Source organism: Caloenas nicobarica, chromosome Z, assembly GCF_036013445.1.
Source record: "Caloenas nicobarica isolate bCalNic1 chromosome Z, bCalNic1.hap1, whole genome shotgun sequence".
NCBI lineage: Eukaryota > Metazoa > Chordata > Aves > Columbiformes > Columbidae > Caloenas > Caloenas nicobarica.
In genome coordinates this window covers 99,310,840-99,324,737 of record NC_088284.1, presented here as the reverse complement: position 1 = coordinate 99,324,737, position 13,898 = coordinate 99,310,840, and the positions used below count along the sequence as shown (strand labels likewise).

Genomic DNA, 13,898 nt, shown 5'->3' with positions numbered 1-13,898 from the left:
GGGGTAGATCCGTTGCTGGTGCAGACCTGCCTACCAGAGGCAGCGGGAGCCTGGGGCCCGGTCACAGACCTGGTTCATGTCCCTGCTCCATGGGGTGTTGGGTGACCATGGGCAGCTCACCTCCTTGGACACGCTACTCCGTGCCTCAGTTTCCCCACCGGCAAGCACAGGGGGGCTGGAGGTAGGGGATGCGCCATGGAGCCGGGGAGCCTGTTGCTCCCACCGCACAGGCAGGGTTTTGGAGGGGGTCTTTGGGTTGGTCCTTGCTGTGCTGAGTTCTGGAGCTGTCCCATGGTCATGGCCCCTCGTGCAACGTTTGTGCTCTGCCCTGGTGACAGCACATGCTGGTGCATGCCCAGGACAGGGCACGCTGACATGGGCACCTGTGGTGCCACCAGGCACATCTTGCTGGGGCAGCAAATTTCTCTCCGTGTCCCCATGCACCAGGGTTGTCCATGAAGCCAGCCCCTGTCCCCATCCCCATCCCCATCCCAGGCACCGTCTGCGCCGCTACCCAGCACTTTAACTCCAGCGGTGTTTGCTGTGCCTGTGGCCCCAGCTCCCACCCCCTGGGCCCCCAGACACTGCCGCTGAGTTGGGGTGGCCCGGGGGCCCCGTCCCCGTGCCAGGCGTGGGCATGGTGGGCAGCCCCCTCCCAACACGCCATCTAAGTTATTTATATCAAAGAGAGCAAAGGTTTATTTTTGTAGTTTGTACAGGCGGTAGTGGGGACCGAAGGTTTATTTTTAAAGAGTAAATATATATATTATATATAAATTATCTGCTGTATCCGGCCCTTTTTCTTGGGGGGGCACGGCTGAGGGAGGGGATGCTTGAGACAGACCCAGCTGTGTACACACATGCAATGAGGTGTGTGGGAAGGGAGTGGGGGGTGCACGCTGTGGAGTGGGGTGTAAGAGTGTGTGTGGCACGGGGCGAGGGGCTGGGGGGTCGTTTGCGTTGGTGCAGTGCTGCTGGATGGGTGCCACAGATGCCGGGGCGTCCCTTCCCACTTGCGCCCTCCACCCCCCCGAAGTCCCAGGCTCCCCATCCCGCTCAGCCCCTTCCCCACCGCTGGTGCCAGCGCCGCTTTTGCTGCAGCACAACCCCGCTGCCTGGGGGGGGCAGCACTGCCCTGGGGAAGGGCCCCAGCACAAGGACCGGCTCGGGGGGGCAGCACTGGGGCTGGGAAAGGGAGAGCTCACCTTGTGTCCCCATCACACAGGGGACCCCTGCAATCCCACCACCCCGTGGCCCAGCTCCAACCCTCCCCAGTCCCTGCACCCCTTTTTGGGGTGACCTGGGCATCCCGCCTTGGCCCCAAAGCCGCGTCATGGGGCAAAGGGATTTACTGATGCTCTCGGTCGTGGTGGCACCTCCAGCAGTGCCCAGCCCTGCAGCCTGCCCCACTGCAGAGCACTCAGCCAGGGACTCTGCTGCTGCCGGAGCCCCCGGGTCGGGCTGGGGGGACATCAGCTCCTGTCTCCTACTTGGTGTGCGGGTCCAGGTGACGGTGGTGGTCACGGGGCTTTGTGCCACACCGAGGCCGGTAGAGGTGGGAGGGCACTCCACTGACCTTCTTCAGTGCGTGGGACCGCCAGGCTGCTGCAATGCTCTCCACCTATGGGGATGGGGAGAGGCATGTTGCCATCATCATGGCCACAGCGTGATCCCCCTTAGCCCTGCAGCATCCTCCAACCCTGGAGGCAAGCCAGGGCATCCCGAGGGGCAACAGCAGCTCACCGGGATGAGCAGATCCCGCTGGTTGTGGCTCTCCAGTGTCGCCAGCTCGCTGGGTGCCAGCAAGGGCAGGCGCAGCTCCTGCACGGGCAGAGCAGCCACCTCGGGCACTGGGCGCTCCAAGACGGCCTATGGGATGTGGCAGATGGGGCTGATGATGCCCTGGGCACCAAGGGTGCTTGCGGGGGGGAAACACAGACTCTGTGCCCATCACACAGCCCTGGGCTCAGGGACAGGGTGCCTGGGTTCCCTGCCTGGGCTGGTGGGGCGTCTGAGCACCCCTGGGTGGCTTTGCCTGGGGGTGCCAGCCAGGACCAACCCCCCCCGCCCCCAGTCACTGCCATATTGCACTCACCGAGCTGACGTGCGCCCACTCCCGCACAGCCTGCACCAGGTCCAACTCATCCACAGCCAGGCGGTCACTGCGCAGCACCTGTGCCAGCACCGTGTCGGAGAGCTCATGGAAGCCTCGTGTCCGCACCACCTCCTGCCAACACACCGCAGCACCAGGGTGCTGGTACCAGCACCCCACACTGGCCCCCCACGTCCATGGGCCATTAGACCCATCCTGGTACCATCCCTGCCTGACCTTCCAGCATCCCCCAACTCGGAACCCCATCCTCTGGCACCCCAGTACCCCCCAGCCAGCCTTTACCTGGCATCCAGCATCTTATCCCCAAACATTTGCTCTCTTTTCTCTCCTGCCCCAGACTCCAGCCTCCCCATTCTTAGGGAGCCCACTCCCCTGCCCCATGCTGTGTCCCCCAGTGCTCCCCGTGCCACATGTCCCCAGTGCTGCCCATGTCCCTGTGCCACGCTCCCCACAGCCATACCGCGGTGCAGCCCTCGATGAAGGCCAGGCAGTGCTGCTGGAGGTCTGCCAGCCCGTAGGTCACTGCAGCCTGTGGGACAACACAGACACATGCAAGGGGCTTCGGGGCAGGAGGACCCCCCTGCCCAGAGCCCTACAGAGGCACAGGACACAGACCCAAGGGACTCTCAGAGACACAGGTGAGGTGACAATCCTGGTGCGTGAGTGCCACAGTACAAGTGCTGTGGGGAAGGGGCACGAAGGTCCTCTCCTTTCCTGGCCTGCCCCATGGCAAAAGGTTTGGTGGCTCTGCTGCCCACAATGGCCACCCAACTCCACCATCAGCAGGAAGCACCGGATTTTCCACTGCTGCTTGGGGACATCACCCAGGCTCAGGTGGGCAAGGGGCCCTGGCGCTGCTCTCACGAGGCCACACTTTTGTTATCTCTTAAAAGTATGAATCCTGTCTGAGGTTGCTAACCTTGGAGAGCCAGAAGCTTTTCACCTTTCCCACAAGAAAATGCTTGGAAGGTGTAGATCTACTTGCTGCAGTCAGAACGGTGAAGTGAGCAAGAAATTTCCAAGGAAATTTTGGATGCTCTATTTCCACTAGTATGGGCAGCTGAAGTACCTGTGAAAGCTGATAAAGGCAGAACTGAAACAGAACTTCGAGCTGGTAAGGAAAAAACAACATCTAATGAAAATGGAAGTGAAATGGGGTTAAAGACTTTGATAAACAAGTTTATGTTCTATGGACTTTTGCACGAATGCCAATCAGAACATAATACTCCCACTTTGTCTGTAAAGAAGGGACATTCTATGGAATACCAGTTGGTACAAGATTTGAGAGCTATTAATCAGTGTGATGAATGTGCACCTGGAAGTGCCAAACCCATACACTCTTTTGACTGATTTAGCAGGAAATAATGTTTATTTTATTGATTTAGACTTGCGAGATGCTTTTTTCTTTATACCATCAGATTCAGAGAGCCAGAGCTTTTCACCCTTGAAGGGCAAAGACCTACCACTGGAAGAAAGACACAGCTTTGCTGGACCTTTTTGCCACAAGGATTTGAGAACCGTCCTACTTTGGTAACATATTGGTGAAAGAATTAGAAACTTGGCAAGAATCTGTGACCATGTTGTTGATTCAGGAGGCAAGGAAACTAACTTTGGAACAGCAGATCACTGTATTTGTATCACATATGAGAGCAGGTGCTATGATAGCAAATGTTGAAAGATATGCAAAGATGTGCTCATCAAATAGTGTGTGATGTGTTGTAAAACTAATTGTAAGATAGAATTAAAGCCTCCACCTGGAGAAGAAAAGAGAGGGAATTTTCCAGGAGAATATTGGCAAATTGATCTTTCTGAATTACCAAAGTGTAATAATTATAAATATTTTTTTATATTAGTAGGCATCTTTTCTGGATGGCCTGAAGCTTCCCCATGCTGGACCAAGAAAGCTGGGAAGTAGCAAAGAAATTACTGAGTGAAATCATACCAAAATTTGGGATTCCAGACAGGATCTCGTCAGATTGAGGCCCACATGTTATAGCAGAAGTACAGGCCATTTCTACTCTCCTGGGGGTAAGATGGGATTTGCATATCCCATGGAGACCTCAATCTAGTGGAAAGATAGAAAGAATGAACCAATCCCTAAAAAGGTAATTAGCTAAATTGTGTCAGGAAACTCCTGTAAAATGGATAGATGCATTGCCAATTGTTTTACTGAGAATTTGCATTCCATCAAGAGTAAGAGAAAAAATAAGCCCTTTTGAAATATTGCATGGGACACTCTATTCAGTAAACCAGACAGGAAAGCTGATCAAATGCATATTTTGGGGGACCAAATGCTTGTTGTGTAGATGTTGTCTCTGGGAAAAACATTCTCATCGTTCCACAGGTATATCCAGGAGAAAGCACCCATGGCATTGGGTACGTCTGTATCCCCCTTCTGACCTGCAGATCAAGTCTCTCTTTGGACCCGGAAGGACAAACCTTTGAAAGAGTGGTGGAAAGGACCCTGTAAGGTATTGCTGGTAACTAACACAGCTGTGAAATGTAAGGGTGTCAATTCCTGGATCCACTGCACCAGATTAAAGTACAGAGGCTGAGTAGAAATCAGAAGAGATCACTCCTTTAACATGGGAACTGAAGAAAACTTAATGAGCTGCACTTGCCCTGAACTAGAATTTTATACAGAATACAATGGTACTCAAGGAGGTTTATTAGTATTGACTGCAGCGTGAATATTAGCCTGTTTTCTTTGTAGATATCTCTTTAAACATGTATTACAGTTACCAAAGTATTTACCTGTTATATGGGATAGTAAGTTCACAGACTACTAAATCAGGAGAATCCAGGGATGCAAAATGTACATTTTATGATGATCCAGAACACCATGCAGGTAGCTGACAAGACCAGTTGCTGAGTACGCAGACATTTCCTGGAACATTCAAATAAAGAGGTTCCTATATTAGGAATACCCCTTCCCAATAATATAACTTGGGATGACTTTTGGGAAAACACTTCATTTGAATGTTGATCAATCTCAAAGAATCATGAATGAGTTGGAGGAGATTGGGAAATATACTATAGTCTTTACGTGAGGTACAGAAAAACAATACCTCTTACAGATTTCAAGAAATTTGGACATGATGAATGTCCTGGATTCTTGATTGATGGACGTGGATTAAGAATTTGATTGTAATTATTGTATTAGTGGTTCTTGTATTTGTATGTTATGTTGCGATGTGTGATGAAGTGTTGTGTTGCAGCCTCTAAAAGCATTTAGAAAACAGATGTATAGATGTACACAAGTAAGTTCGAAAGGGGGGGAATTGTTGTCATCACTTGAAAGAATGAATCCTGTCTGCAATTGCTAACTTAAAGATATAGAAACCCTTTCAGTTTTAGTTCGGTCTGCTCATAGAACTAAGATAAGAGTGGCTTGCAAAACACCTAAGCATGAACTATGGTCACTACTGACCTGGCAGCTTTAGATCCTCTGGAGCCCAAACAAGTAGTTGAGTCTTGCTTTAACACATAGCTTAAGACTGACCGATAAAGTGTCCTTTAGCTGAATGTTGCTCACTATACACTAAAAGGATGATGTAATGCGATATGCAAATGTGTAACCAATTGGCTCTTTAGGGTGTGAACAGAGTGATAAGATTTTTTATATAACACCTTTTACTTTTCTGCCTTTCATGCTGGCTTTATTCCAGTATCCAGACTTGCGCAACTCTGTAATAAAATGGTATCTCATCTCTGTGTGCTAAATTTGGCTCATTTGTATGCACACTGGGTAGAGAACCATGTCTTGGGACAACAGTTGTGGCACACCAGATGGGATGCTTGTAAGAGCCTTGTTGTTCCAGCTCACTGACTCAGCCGGGAGTGGAACCGACTGGACCCCGACGTGTCCCGACCCGTTTATCGGGGACTCCAGACCCCGGCTGAGCAGTAAACGGCTCAAAGGTGCAATGCTAAAATTGAGAGACTGTCTTGAATAACTGTAACTGTAATCGGTTTGCATATTTGACCTTGGTATTGGGCATTTTTGAACTTGGTATTTGCTTTGCATATCTGAGATCAGTATTTGGTTTGCATATTTGGATTTTGTTGCATGCACTTGGTATTTGGAATAAGTTTCCAGATAAATCGGCTCCATTGAGGACCACGTTCGGAGAGACCTGCTACACATAGAGGTGAAGGAGTTGACAAACTTGAGCTGAGTGTAGGCAGTCTTGGTATTTGTTTGCATATTTGTATTCAGTACTGAAAGAAATGCATTTGGGGAATGGGAAACAGTTCTACTGAAATACCATCTTGCTCCTCCTTAAGAGGCATCCTTACACATTAGAGTAAATTGGGGGGAGGGAGGGAAATCGTGTGATGAAAGCAAGTTTGAAACGATATTATACTCAAATCGTGGTTTTTCTATAAACTGGATAATGAGGAAAAAAGGTCTGAATATGGGATTCTGAGTTATAGTACTATGTTACAATTAATGTTGGAAGTTCGGAAAAATGAGATGAAGTACAGTACTATATGTTAATTTGTTCTTATTGTTATGCAATAATTTTGGGATTAAAAAAACCCCAACAAAACCTAAATTGTTAAACTCTGATTTGCATGGAATTTATGCTCTAGCAGGAGATACAAAAAAGCAAACTAAATGCTGTGATGGTTGTGAAATTGGAAGAGGTGGTATTTAAAAGCTTGTAGAATATGAACTGATTTGGATCCAGATAATGAAAATAATAGATTGATGTTTATTATGTTGTTAGTTGACATCCATAAGAAATTGCAAAAAGTAGATGAGGCTGAAGGAATGACTATTGTTCAATTCATAGAGTCATTTTGGTTGGAAGAAACCCTCAGGATCATTGAGTCCAACCATAACCTAACTCTAGTACTAAACCATGTCCCTAAGAACATTTTCTATATGTCTTTTAAACACCTCCAGGGATGGTGACTCCACCACTTCCCTGGGCAGCCTATTCCAATGCCTGACAACCCTTTCTGTGAAGAATTTTTTCCTAATATCCAATCTAAACCTCCCCTGGTGCAGCTTGAGACCATTTCCTCTTGTCTACTTCAGAGAAGAGACCAACACCCTCCAATTAATTCCAATTAACTGGAAGTGCACATGAACTGTATAACAGCAGGAATGAAACGGAAAAAAAAGAAAAAAGGAAAAAAAAAGAAAGAAAATACCAAAAAAGAAACCCGTGCTGTGCAGCTTGAACTTAAACTTGAGGCCTGCGTTGTGCTGCACAAATCCCTTGACTGCAGCATAAACTCAGCTCCCACTCCGTACCAGCAATCATGCCATCCGCGTGGTCTTGCCTGTATCTAAACTGCAGTGAGAAGCTCTCATGTGAAGATCCTTTAAAAATAGAGTTGTTTTCTTATTAAAGAGAAAAAAATTGGAAAGCCCACTGCTAAAGGGGCAAAGGGGTGGGGACCTTCCCCCCCGCAGCAGATGTTCTGCTGCCAGAGTGCTGAAATGCTGAATGAAGAACACTGGGGGTGTATTTAGAGGCATCCTCAGCAGATCCCTGCTTCCAATAAAGCTGGGAAATAAAACTATAGATTTTTTTAAGAGGCACAGGAGCATCTCATTCTGTAGTGACTAATTGTAAAGCACCTCAGTTTTAGTTCAGTCTGCTCATATAACTAAGATAAGAGTGGCTTGCAAAACACCTAAGCACGAACTATGGTCACTACTGACCTGGCAGCTTTAGATCCTCTGGAGCCCAAACAATTAGTTGAGTCTTGCTTTAACACATAGCTTAAGACTGGCCAATAAAGTGTCCTTTAGCTGAATGTTGCTCAGTATATGCTAAAAGGATTACGCAATGCAATATGCAAATGTGTAACCAATTGACTCTTTAGGGTGTGAACATAGTGATAAGATTTTTTTATATAATGCCTTTTACTTTTCTTGCTGGCAAGCTGGCTTTATTCCAGCATCCAGACTTGCACAGCTCTGTAATAAAATGGTATTTGGTCTCTGTGTGCTAAATTTGACTTGTATGCATACCGGGTAAAGAACCATGTTTTGGGACAACACTGTGGGAACATGGGGACACCCATCCCAAGTGCTGCTTGCCTGGACACAGAGCCAGCTTAGAGCCTCCCACTACAGCAGGAATTTGGGGCGCTCCCATCCTCCCCCAGCCCTACACAGTGATGCTCACCTCAGGGTTGGCACTGCCCATCTGGGCACCAGGAGGACACATCCCTGTCCCCCCACGTTGGCAGCCCCTGGGTGCAGGGTGCTCAGGACCAGCACAGGCAGGGCGAGCATCACCTCCCCCTCCACCACAGCAGGGGACCAGCTTTGACGCAAGCGGGGAGGGAAGGTGAGATGTTTTCTTCAGGCTTGTTTTTGTTCTGGGGTTTTGGGGTTTTCTGTTTGTTTCCTCCAGGCCAGTTTTAGCTCTGTTTACACTGCAGTGGTCTGGCACCATGTTCAGTGAGAGCTTCTGTGCTCCGGGGATGGCATCTCAACCTGAGAGCATCACTGCAGACAGTAGGAGATGGAACAACTCCTCCTTCTCTGGGGAGCATCCTTGGTCCCACCAGGCAGCGTCAGGACCCTTGAGACACCACGAACCACCCAGCTATTTTCAGGTGCCCCAACTCTCAGCAGTGGTTTTGGGACTGGCCTCAAAGCCATGAGAGCCCCTAGAAACCCAGTGCCTCCCAGTTTCGAACAAATGATGGCAAGGCCCTGGCACTGGGGAGCTCTGGCCAGCCTTGTTTGGGGCAGCGCAGCGCCGGGACATTTCCCTGCCAGGTTGTAGTGACCCTGATGGCCCTTGCGGACCTGGTAAGATGTGCCCAGGAGCCGGCAGGGGTGGACCAGATGTGGGTAGAAAATCCTGCCCCATCATCCAGCTAAGAGCAGGAGGGTCAGGCAAGCTCCTGTCCAAAAATCAGATGGGTTGGTTTTAACCCTCTGTGACCACACTGGGGTCACACTCACCTGCAGGGCCTCGCAGACCTGCTCCACGCTCAGCGTGTCCTTGATGAACTTGACACAGAGCTGGAAGGCAAATGGGGAGAGAGTGAGCAGAGCAGGGACCCAGTCCTGCCGTACCCCTTCATCATGACTCTCAGCATCCCCTGAACCCCCAGAACATGGGGTGGAGACACCTCCAGCCCCCCAGAATTTTGTAAGACAGTTACAGGCTGTGGGATGAGGGCTCGCAGCATGGCATGTGGGCAGGGAGCCTGGGCACTGATTCAGCCAGGGAACAAGCGTGATGTGACCAAACCCCAGCCAACCTCATAGCCCCAGGAGGGCTTACCTAATTCTGGCCACAGTCACCAGCCATGTCCTGTGATAGGGTCAGCCCTGGTGCCAGCTGCAGTGCACTGGGGACCCCAGTTTTGCCCAGCCCTGCCTGCCATCTGCTCTCTGCCTATGACTGCTAGGGGACCAACATCTCCAGCTGCAGCCCAAACATGAGAGAAGCAGGTGGGATGCAGCCCAATAGGCACAACTGTTGTGGAGCAGGACCTCTATTCTGCCCATCTTAGCTGCCTCCCATGCAAAAGGGTCACAGCCCCTGGGAAAGCCCAAGGGGAGGTGACATGCAGGGAGAAACTGTCCGCTGGAGCAGAAGGGCCCTGAGTCACTGGCAGGAGGGACATGAGGTCACCCTGCAGCTGTGGACAGAGCCACGGGATTCCCCCACTGTTCTTGGACAGTCCCTTTCCCCCCACTACCCCTCCTCTATGGTTCTCCCCACTGCAGGTCTTCCCTCGAGGATGCATTTGCTGGATGGTGGGGTGGAACTTGTGTGGCCAGGACACTGGGTTTCCTTTATGCAACACTCCTTATGTCCCTTCCCTGCCCAGACAGCTGTTTGACAGCCCCGTGACACAGCTGGGGTTCGGCTGAACTTGTCCTAATGGGGTGATAGGGCAGGTCCTGTCCTGCTACCCTGTTGCATAACAGCTCCTGGTTCCTCAGCTCCTCAGCGAGGTCCTTCCCCGGCACAGTGAGGAGGGAGGGGAAGTCCAGGCATGAGATGACGGGTCACACGATCAGCCCAGCTGTAATTCAGGAATCACTCTGATGACGTGGCCCAACCACCCTCCTGAATGCTGAGCTGCTCCAATTCCCTGCCCCCTTCTCCTCCAGTCCTCACCCCTCCTTTTTGCTCCCTGCTGCCTTCTCAAAATCCATCCCCTTGGCAGCACACAGCTGGGGTGCTGAGTGCTCCCCAGGACTGGGGCTTTCCCTAAGGCCTCATCCTGCCAGGTGACCGGAGAACACTCGTGGGTGATGGCATTGGGGCTTTCCTGCTGCCCTTTGCCTGCAGGAGGCATGAGGCCCCATGTCCTTCCCTGGGATTCCCCAGCCCCTGTGGGGCTCTCGGATGGTGCTGCACCCCCCTCAAGGGGGATCCCACTGGAGAGACCCTCTGGAATCAAGAAACCGGGGCTGAGCCTGTGATGGACCTGGGTGATGCACCACGCTGCTGTCCTCAGAGCCACCTCCAACCACCAGTCATGCAGAGACCATCTTGGGGTGCTCCTTAGCACAGGGCCACTTGGTGACCACCCCCAGTCTAAGCAGGGCCATACCTTGCACAGGTCCTGCAGGCCATACTCCACTGATGAGGTCAGCACCTCCAGCACCTGCAGGCAAACGAGTCCTTGTGAGCATCGTGGACAAGCATGGCAGCCTGGGTGCCAAGGGCAAGTGTCCTCCTGCCTCCGTGGGAGCTCCCAGGTGGGGCATTGCAGGGTGGAGGGAGGAAGGGGCTGCTGCACGTGGGCATATGAAGGCATCCTGCTCTGCTGTCCCCATTCCCAGCATCCATGGTGTGCACAGCCAGCTGTCCTCAGGTTGGGGCAAACGTGTGTGGGACAACATGCTCTAGACTGTGCTGGTCTGAGACCCCACACACTCATTGCACTGTTAGCCAGCCAGAAAACAGCTTGCAGAGCATTCCCTCCACCTTTGGCACCCCAGGAGCTGCAAAGCACCCCCTATACCCGCATCCCCACCTTGTCCCTCCCATACCCACAATCCCATCCCCACTCACGATGTGGCTGTTAAGGGTGATACTGTTGGTGTAGAGGAACTCGATGACGGCCAGGAAGACCTCAGGCTGCACGTTGCCCAGGATGAAAGGGCCTTGGGGTGGGACGCTACTGCTGGAGTCCTTGCTGCCTGCCAGCCCCTGGCTGAGCATCCCCCGAAAAGCTTGGCAGCGGCACGCCAGCACACAACGGTGCGCAAACACCTTCTGCTGCTCCTGGCCCACCACAAATGTCACGTCACTGCAGGGGAGAGAGGACAGTGAGGGATGGTGTGCCCTGGGGCTGGGACAGGGCACACTGGCAGGGACCGTCTGGGTGTCTATCACAGCAAAGCAGTGCTAGTGGTGGGTCCTCTGGAAGACACAAACAGCCGTTGATGCTGGCACAGAGCAGGGCAGAGAAAGGCCTTCGACAGCTGGAGAAAGTGGCTTTCTCTTTTGGTACAGAAAAGTTAGGGAAAGCATGGCTGTGACCGGGTTCAGCCTCCTTGACTCACAGGCACTGACTCATAGGCTCAAGGACACGATGCATCTGGCATCACTGCCTGCAAGGCTGGCACTGATCCTCCCTGCATCTATGGAACAGGTCAGCCTGCAATGCACACTGGGGCACTGGTCTCCCACAGCCACCCCATCACAGTTCCTCAGCCCCACGGCCCTGAGAAAGTGAGGCAGAATTGGGGGAAAGGGAGCAGGCAAAGGGCAGGGAGTCTCCAGCTCATGTGTGCTGTGCAGCCATAGCCCCTCCAGCACCTCATCCACTCCTCCTCTCTTGCCCCACCCCAGCAGGTCAGTGAGCAGAAGACATGCCACCCAAATTCTAGCTACCACAAAGCTGTGCACAAACCTACCACCCAACCCTCACAGTGTCCCACAGATGATGTAACCACCAGAGGGAAAAGCACCAGGGCCATCCCACATGTGTATCAGGATACAAACAGCTGGGGTGTGCTGGGCAGTGTGAGCAGAGTCCAACAGATCCTCCATGACTGGTACTACAAGGAAGAATAAAATGAACTGCTCCATAGCTATGGTCCACAGGCCAAGTGGGGCAAGCAGGGTGCAGGCTGCAGTTATGGGATGCAAGGGCTGGGATGCAGTCTGCCGGGATGCAGAATGGATGCAGGATGAAGGCTGCAGGATGTGGGATGCAGAACAAAGGGTGCAAGATGTGAAGGCAGATTGCAGGATATAGAATGAAGACTGCAGGAGGAAGAATGCAAGATGAAGTTGATGGATGCAGACTGCAGATTTCAGGTTGCAGAATGAAGGCTGCCTGATGTGGGTCGTGGGATGCAGGACAAAGGGTATGGGACACATGATACGAGCAGCAGGATGTGGGCCGGGGATGGCCAGGCTCTGGCAGACGCTTCCTTACTGCCTGGAGCCGTGACTGGGTAGTTTTCACTGGGATTTCTCTTCTGAGTGACCAAAAATTTCAGCAGGGATGGGGATTTCCTCAGAGACCACTGACATTTGTGCCAGGCCTCAGCATGAAGTGTAAGAAGAGGACCACACAGCCACCCAGCTGCCAGGCAGAAGGTGCTGTGTAGGCAGGGGGTAGCTGAGGCAGCAGCTCTCCATCTTCACTCCTTGCTCAGGGAGGAGGTGGCAGGGATTCTGTGCGCAGCAAGGGGGGCCAGCTGGGCTGCCACCTTCCCTCCAGCGTGCAGGGACGTTGGAGATGTTGAAAGCCAGCACTGGTGAAGCTGGGGTGGAAAGGAGCTGAGTACAGTTGGCTGCCCTGGGGAGCACAGCAGCTGCAGCACCCCCACTCCTGGCAAGGGCAGGAGCCCCAGCACAGGATTAGCCCAGGACACCACCTTGCCCCAGAGGCACCACACCTGGGACAGAGGGGGTCAAAGTGCACAAAGGTACCCCTTCCCTCCCCCAGAGAGGCGGTGGCCATCCCAGGGGGATGCACCCGTGTAGCCCTGGGCTCTCTCTGCGGTGCGGATGTGGGGGGAGTGTTGCAGAAGCCATGCGGGGTGCCCTGGGGTGTGCACTAACCCTGCCCATCTTGGCAGCTGCCGGGAGCTCCCCGCGTTGCCCATGGTCCCTAAACCCCCCTGGCAGTGCTCGGGGCCATGGGAACGTAGCAGGGAGGGGATACTGGGGGCTTTGGCACGGCAGGGGTGCATGGCAGCCCTCCCCCGGCCCCTCACCTGAACTGGGGGTTGTTGACCAGGGTGCGGAGCGCAGCGGTGAAGGCGGCCGCTTCGCCCTGCAGCTGCGCCGAGCGGGGTTCGGCCATGGGCTGCCTCGGGGAGGGCGGCGGAGGAAGGCGGCGCAGGCAGGCGGGAGGCTGGCCGGCGTGGGGAGGCCGCGGGGAGGAGGCCGCCGCGCCGTACGACATGGCTCATCGCTAGGGAAACCTGGCAGGCAGCGCCGGGACCAGGGGCCGCTGGGGAGGCAGCTGGAGGGAGAGCGGGGACAGCGAGGTGGGAAGCCCACCCTTGCTGCCGAGACGGCTCATTCTGGGCGTCTGCCGGATGGGAGCCGAACAGGGGGGCAGGCCTGCGTCTTGGTTCAAGTGGCATCACCCTGCCACAGCTCATGGCACACCCCCGGCATGGGGACGTGTCCCCTCACCCCATGGCATTGCTACAGAGGAGCTCATGGATGAGGCAGATGGGGGTAAAGGGATGCAGACAACTAGTATTTTAGAAAAGGCAGCACATGCACAGGTTAAATGCACAAAGATCACCCCCACCTCCGCATGCACAGCCCCCATAGAAAGCCATTGGGCATGGCTTGGTCCCCAGCCCCAGCAG

General features: G+C 53.1%; 1 protein-coding gene across 1 annotated transcript; it reads right to left on the bottom strand.

The window, feature by feature from the left end:
• Positions 1–701: 701 nt before the first annotated feature.
• BTBD19 (BTB domain containing 19) lies at positions 702–13,480 on the bottom strand. The gene is made up of 8 exons (XM_065657079.1): positions 13,290–13,480; positions 11,128–11,365; positions 10,664–10,717; positions 9,054–9,113; positions 2,574–2,642; positions 2,096–2,227; positions 1,744–1,869; positions 702–1,621 (listed from the first exon to the last, which is right to left on the bottom strand). Exons 1-8 carry the CDS (start codon positions 13,478–13,480, stop codon positions 1,487–1,489), a joined length of 1,005 nt encoding a protein of 334 aa, XP_065513151.1. The 3' UTR covers positions 702–1,486.
• Between the last annotated feature and the right edge of the window lie 418 nt (positions 13,481–13,898).

What these genes read in the sequence shown, in the direction of transcription:
- BTBD19 (XM_065657079.1), bottom strand. Translation starts at nt 13,480, where the DNA reads ATGTCGTACGGCGCGGCGGCCTCCTCCCCGCGGCCTCCCCACGCCGGC. An exon ending in GTCAACAACCCCCAGTTCAG is followed by an intron (nt 11,366 to 13,289) that starts GTGAGGGGCCGG and finishes TCTCCCCTGCAG; the next exon opens with TGACGTGACATTTGTGGTGG. An exon ending in TCATCGAGGGCTGCACCGCG is followed by an intron (nt 2,228 to 2,573) that starts GTATGGCTGTGG and finishes GTGTGTTGGCAG; the next exon opens with GAGGTGGTGCGGACACGAGG.